This window comes from Macrobrachium nipponense, chromosome 16, assembly GCF_015104395.2.
Source record: "Macrobrachium nipponense isolate FS-2020 chromosome 16, ASM1510439v2, whole genome shotgun sequence".
NCBI classification, from domain to species: Eukaryota; Metazoa; Arthropoda; class Malacostraca; order Decapoda; family Palaemonidae; genus Macrobrachium; species Macrobrachium nipponense.
The window spans coordinates 8,724,601-8,732,361 of NC_087209.1; the positions used below are offsets into that span (position 1 = coordinate 8,724,601).

A 7,761-nucleotide genomic window follows, 5' to 3' on the forward strand; every position below is an offset into this window, starting at 1 on the left:
TTTACACATTGTGTTTATTTATTTTTAGTTTAATTTTAATCTATTAATAACAGTTCATTTATTTTTATTTTTATTTATTTTTTATTTTTTTTATTTCCTTTTATTCTATTATTTTAATTTTATCCTTTTTTTTATTCTTAACGTAAATTTTTATTTTATACTTATTTATTTTTTATTATTCAAATTATTTATTTTTTTAAACAATTTGTTTTTTCAGTTTATTTATTTTTATTTTTCATTTTTTTATTTATTTATTTATTTATTTTTAGTTTTATTTATTTCATTATTTTTTTTATTTTTATCTTATTTTATTTTTTTTTAATTTTTTTTTAATTTAATATATTTTATTTATTTCCATTTTAGAATTATAACTTATTTATTATTTTTCCTTATTTATTTTTCTTTTTTATTCATGTTTATTTATTTTTATTTTATTTTTATTTATCTTTTATTTATTTTTTATTTTTCTTATTTTTGGGTTTTATTTATTCATTTTCTATTTTTTATTTTTATTTTTATTTTATTATTTTTTTTTTTATTTATTAATTTTTTTAATTTTTGCTTCATTATTTTATTTTATTTCTTATTTATTTATTTATTCCTTATTATTTATATTTTTTACTTTGAATGATTTTATTTTGTTACTTTTATTTATTTTATTTATTTTATATCTATTTATTTATTTACTTTAATTTTTTATTTTCATTTATATTTATTTATTTATTTATCTATTTATATTTTGCAGTTTATTTATTTATTTATGATTTTTTCGATTTTATTTATTTTTTATTTATTTTATTGTTTTTTTATTTTATTTAATTACTTTAATTATTTATGTTTATTTTCTATTTATTCATTTTTTTATTTTTTATTTTATTTTGTTTATTTACTCCTTATAATTTTTAGCATTTTTTATTAATTAATTATTTTTTATTTTTTATTTCTTAGTATTTTATTTTTATTTTATTTATTAATTATTTATTTTTATCTTTTATTTATTTATTTGTTTTCATTTTTTTATGTTTTTTACTTATTATTATGTATTTATTTTCTTTATTCTTTTTTATATTTTCATTTTTATATTATATATATATATATATATATATATATATATATATATATATATATATATATATATATATATATATATATATATATATATATATATATATATATATATTTATTTTTATATATTTATTTTTATCTATTTTATTTTTATTTATTTATTTATTTATTTATTTAATTATATATTCTTTTATTTTATTTATTAATTTTTATTTACTTATTTTCATTTATTTTTTTTGTTTATTTACTTATCTATTTTTATTTATTTACTTTTTTTATTTAATTTTCTATTTATTTATTTATTTATTAAATTTTACTTATTCATCTATATTTATTTTTTTTTTCTTTATTTTATATATTTTTTATTATTTTTTATTTATTTATTTGTAGTTATATCTATTTTTTTATTCATTTATTTGTTTGTTTTTATTCCATTTTTATTTATTTATTTTTAATTACATATTTTTCATTTATTTATATATTTCTATTAATTAATTATTTTTTTATTTATTTAATTATTTTTATTTGTTTATATTTACTTACTTGTTTAATATTGTTCCTTAATTTATTTTCATTTTTATTTTCTTATTATATTTATTTCTTATTTTAATATATTTTTTTTCATTTATGGTTTTTTTTTTTACTTTTTTATTTATTTATTTATTTTTCTTAATCTTAATTTTTTATTAATTTATTTTTTATTTTTCATTTATTTATTTTATTTTCTTGTTTTTGTATTTATTCATTGTTTATAATTGAATTATTAATTTTTAACTTATTTTTTTATTTATTTGTTTCTATTTATTTATTTATATATTTTTTATTAATTTGTTTACCTTTTTTATTTGTTTATTTATTTATGTATTCATTTGTATATTTATTTATTTCTATTTATTTATTTATTTTTCTTTATTTATTTTTATCTTTATTAATGTATTTATTTTTTTCTTTATTTTTATTTATTAATTTTATTTATTTTATTTTCTTTTTTTTATTTACTTATTTTTATTCATTCATATATTTATTTATTAGTAATTTATTTATTTTTACATTTTACTTCTTCATTTTATTCATTTTTATTTTTTTTAGTTATTTTTTATTTATTTACATGTACTTTATTTTTTTTATTTTATTTAATTTATGTTTATTTTATTTTATTTATTCATTTTTTATTTTCTTTTTTATTTTTTACTTTTTATTTTTATTTTATTCATTATTTATTTTATTTATAATTTTCTCCATTTTTATTTAAACTTTTATTTAGCTTATTTTTTAATTTTTAATTTTTATTTTTTATTTCTTTTTTAGGCACATTAGTAGCTTTTATTGTTTTTAATTTCAATTTTATTTAATTTACGTTTTCATTTATTTTATTTTAAGTTTACTTTTATTTATTTATTGCATTTAATTTTATTATTTCATTTTATTCAGTTTTTTAATCGAGTTTTCTTATTAGTTATTTCTATTTATGTTTTTCTTATTGTTTTTTATTTTTATTTGTTTTTTCTATTTTCATTTTTTTATTTATTTTTTATTATTTCCTTTTATTTTTATTTTTATTTTTTTTTATTTATTTTTATTTCATATATTTTTATTTATTTAATTTATTTATTTATTTTAATTTTCATTTTAATTTTTATTTTATTTATTTATTTATTTTTTTATTTATTTTCTTATTCATATTTTTTTTAAATACATAAATCCAAATCAACTAACTTAATTTTTTTATTTATTTATTTAATATTTTTATTTTTCATTTATTTATTTTCGTTTTTTATTTGTTTTTATTTATTTTTTTATTTCTGTTTTATAGTTTTAATTTTTTATTTTATTTAATTAAATTATATATATTTATTTATTTCCTATTTATTTTATTTTATATATTTATTTATTTATTTGTATTTATTTTTTTATTTATTTATTCAATTTATATATAATTGATTTTATTTCTATTTATTTATTTTTAGAATATTTATTTATTTTATTTTAATTAATTTAGTTTTTATATATCTCTTTATTTATTTTCATTTATTTATTTTTATTTATTTATTTTTATTTATTTTTTTATATATTTTTATTTATTTTTATTCATTTATTTATTTTATTTATTTATATTTATTAATAATTCATCGGGAATTACATACATTCTCCGATTTCTAAAATATAAATGTTAATTAACTACATATGATTATCATCTTTGATTTGACCTAGTATACTGAAGACTCGAGTTAGATCATCTCCGATTATAACCCTTTTCAGCTCCTATGTCTCTGGTCTTTACAGTTACAGTGAGTCCTCGGGTTACTCTGGTCTCGACTTATGCTGTTTTGTGGTTACGAACGCGCCCCCATAAAAATATAAAAAATAATATTATGCGTCGTTCCGTCTTAAACGGTTTAGTGCCGTAAGAGACGTAAACAAACCCGAACTAGTTTTGGGTGCACGGCGGAGGAATACGCTTTGTGGGGGAGAGGACGGCATCGCTTCACTACGCTCATTCCTCGCCCATACACCATTTTGGTTGTTTACGCGGACTCTTCTGATGGTAGTGCATCGAAGAAAAGAAAGGCCATCACCATGGAAGTTAAAGTGGACATTATAAAGCGATCTGAGAAGGGAGAAATGCCAACAAACATTGAAAGGTTGCTTGGCCTTAGTCGTTCGACTGTTGCTACCATTATCAAAGATAAAGAGCGCATCGTTTAACATGTGAAAGGATCTGCTCCTGTGAAAGCGACAGTGATAACCAAGCAGCGTAGTGGTCTAATCATTGAAATGGAAAGGTTATTTGTGCTTTGGTTGGAAGACCAAAATCAAAGGCGCATCCCAGTCAGCCTTATGGTGATTCAGGAGAAGGCGAAAAGATTGTTTGAAGCGTTGAAAAAAGAAAAGGGGGAGGGAAGTGAAAGTGAAGAGTTTGTGGCTAGTAGGGGTTGGTTTATACGATTTAAGGCTCGGGCCAATTACCATAACCTTGAAGTGCAAGGTAAAGCTGCTAGTGGTGATGAGAAAGCAGCGAGTGAATTTCCTAAAGCGTTGTCTGAGATAATGAAGGAGGGGGGTTATTTTGCTCAGCAAGTGTTTAACGTGAATGAGAAAGGTTTGTTTTGGAAGCGTATGCCTAACCGCACATACATCGCCAAGGAGGAGAAGTCAGCACCCGGTCATAAAGCCAGCAAGGAGAGGCTAACTTTACTTCTCGGGGGTAATGCTGCTGGCGACTTCAAACTGAAGCCCTTGTTGGTGTATCAGGCTGAAAATCCAAGGGCACTCAAGGGCATTTGGAAGGGTCAACTACCAGTAATTTGGAAGTCAAACAAGAAGGCATTGGTGACACTTGCGGTGTTTGAGGACTGGTTCGTAAACCATTTTGTGCCAAGTGTGGAGCGGTATTGCGCCTCCAAGGGTATCCCCTTTAAGGTGTTGCTAGTGCTGGACAATGCCCCTGGACACCCTGCCCAGCTGGGAGACTTTAACCCTAATGTCAAGGTGGTTTACCTTCCACCTAATACCACGGCCCTTTTACAGCCTATGGACCAAGAGTGATTGCTTCGTTCAAGGCCTACTACCTACGAAGGACAATTGCTATGGCTTTACAGGCAACTGAAACCAAGAAGGACTTGACTCTGAAGGACTTTTGGAAATCCTACAACATCCTTGATGCTGTAAAGAACATTGCTGATTCCTGGGAGGAGGTTAAGCAAACAAACATGAATGGTGTCTGGATAAAAATTTTCCTCAATTTGTGAATGATTTCCATGGGTTTGAGGACACAGTTCAGCAAGTTGTAAAGAACGTTGTTGCCCTGAGTAAGAAAATCAATTTGGAGATGGAGGTTGATGATGTTACAGAGCTGCTGGAGTCTCATGGCGAGGAGTTACCCTTGCTGAGGACCTGATACAACTGGAGAAGCAGATGATAGAGGAAGAAGAAGAAGCACCCACCCCAGAGTCTAAGGCTTTCACAAGGCAGGACTTGGCAAGAGGTTTTGCAGAGTTGCAGCAAGCGTTGGCAACTTTTGAGGCTCAGGATCCCAACTTGGACAGGTTCACTAGGGTTTCCAGAGGCATCATGGATTTGATGCAGTGTTACAAGGAGATCTTGGATGAGAAGAGGTTGCTCTCTGTTCAGACTAACCTGGAGCAGTATTTTAAGAAAGTAGAGAGGCCTGCAAGAGATCCTGTACCCTCTACCTCAGCTGCCTCTGCTAATCCAGATTCACCTGCCCCACAATATCCAGCACCTTCTGAATGTTCTGCTAACCCAGACTCACCTGCCCCACAATCTCCAGCACCTTCTGAATGTTCTGCCTCACCTCCAGACTCACCTGCCCCAGCATCTCCAGCACCTTCTGTAGGTTCTGCCTCACCTCCAGACTCACCTGCCCCAGCATCTCCAGCACCTTCTGTAGGTTCTGCCTCACCTCCAGACTCACCTGCCCCAGCATCTCCAGTATGTTCTGCCTCACCTCAAGACTCGCCTGCCCCAGCATCTCCAGCATCTTCTGGAGGTTCTGCTTCTCTTCACTAACCTCCCCCAGTCTCTCCAGCACCGCAGCTTCCTCTGCAGTGTGCAAGCCAACCAAATTAATACAGGTAAGGAATTGTTCTCACTTTGTTATTGATACGTATTTACATTAAATCATGTGGTATTTTTTAATGTTCCGACTTACGCTGAAAATCTTGTTACGACGCATCTTAACCCTTTCGCTGAGTATTTAGAAATGCGTACGTTTCACAGCTTTGTGCACATTTTCAATGAAAAATTGAAAATGCATAAAATTTACTGAAACCAATTTTTATGTGTTCTAGAACCATTGCATTATCAGTATTTCACAATATTTTTCCTTGGATTTACGTATCATTTTCTGACTTAAATTATTTGATTAAAGGGTAAAAATGAAGAAAAATGGCACAAATTCTTTTTCTTAGATGACTTTATTAATTTCACCAATAATCCTCTAGCAAATTCATCAATGTTTCACACTTTTATTTTCCACATTGGCAACGTTTTTTGTACACCTTTAAGGTATGATATGTCTCAAAACATGAAATGATACAAAGAAGTGGTTTTTCAACACACTGATCACAAAAATAGGTGGTTTGCTTTCTCTTACAATTCTCCTATACCTTTCTTCAAGCAATTCTTTGGCAATGGCAAGATAGAGCATACAATACATTGGGGTTTGTGGTTTTTGTCAACATACTCTGCTGAAAAATGCCTTTCAGTTAGTCTAGATTCCATAGGATTTGAATACCTACCCCTTCTTTGAGTTTTGCTACCCTTATACCCTTCTAACAAAGTGTTAATCATTTTTTCCCTAAATTTTTTTTTATCAAGCTTGGCAGTGGGATTCTGAATATTATAGCATATGTTTGAGTTTACTAATGTTGCCTCAACTATAAAGTGCCAGATGGGTTGGTACCATTTCTGGCTCTTTCTATTGTAAGGGTACGTTGAACAAAGTTGATCAAACTTATCAACTCCCCCCATATACTTATCATATTCTACATGAATGCAGGGCTTATCAATTTCTCTGTCACCTTTCTTTGAATGAACTTTTACTTTATATGTCCCTTCTGTCCCAAAACTAAACAGTAAATTAACCCTGGTTGTGTCTTGCCAAGAACAAGCATGGATTTTACCATCACTTCTCACCATGTTACTGGTAAAGCTCCCTTTTTCACAGTTATTTGTTTCATTGCAGCTGGCAGACCCTTCCTATTTATCCTAACTGTTCCACAAGCTAAAGTTTTTTTCTCAAGTAGTTTGTCTTAAATATCCACACTGTTATAAAAACTGTCCATATAAATAATATGACCTTTGTTTTCATAACCCTCTAACAAAGATAAAACAACATGCGTACCCAACCCTTCTGATGGCTGACGAGCAGAATCCTTCCCAGTATATACATTAAATTTAAGCAGGTAACCTGTATGTGCATCTGTCATTGACCATACTTTTATTCCCCATTTAGTTGAAGGCTTTGATGGTAAATATTGTTTGAAAAATAGCCTACCTTTAAATTTTATCATGCTTTCATCAATACTGATTTCTTTATTGCTTACATAGTACTTCCCATATAAATCTTTTACCATTTCTAATATTGGCCTGATCTTAGATAGTCTATCATTCCCATCTTTCTTATCATTATCACTAAAATGAATAGCTGATCTAATCAACTGATACTTATCCCTTGAAAAAACTTCTCTGAAGCCAGGAGTATCAAATAAAAAGCTACTTTCACTAAAGTAACTTTCAATTGTGGGTTTATGTAGTATACCCATTGCTATTTCAATAGCAACAACAGCTTTTATATCCTCAGAAGTTACATCTGACCACTGGTGGTATCTTGATCTTCTTGGCAAAGGATGTTTTGTAGCTATCATTGATTTAAAATACTTATTAGTTTCTTTTGCAACATGTTCATAAATTTTATCTGGAAAAAATCTTGTGAAACACTCATAAGGATTTAAGTTTTCAAAACCAATTACCTTATGGGAAGCTGTGTAATAAAAAATATTACATAATTGAATGGGGTTATTATTATCAATTTTATTCCAACACAATGAATTTGTGGTTGATGAGCATGTTGCTGGAACGTCTTCATCCATATCTTCATCAGTGGTATCATCTTCATCAGTAGTATCATCATTTGGTGTAGGATCGTCTATATCTGACCCAAATTCTGAATCA

General features: G+C 26.8%; 1 protein-coding gene across 1 annotated transcript in view; it reads right to left on the reverse strand.

Moving 5' to 3' along the window:
• Window positions 1–6,839: 6,839 nt before the first annotated feature.
• The window catches only part of LOC135195262 (piggyBac transposable element-derived protein 4-like), a 984-nt gene continuing 62 nt past the window's right edge, over window positions 6,840–7,761 (reverse strand). The window contains exon 1 of the mRNA XM_064221521.1: window positions 6,840–7,761. This exon is cut by the window's right edge and continues 62 nt beyond it. Coding sequence (XP_064077591.1) covers window positions 6,840–7,761 — 922 coding nt within the window.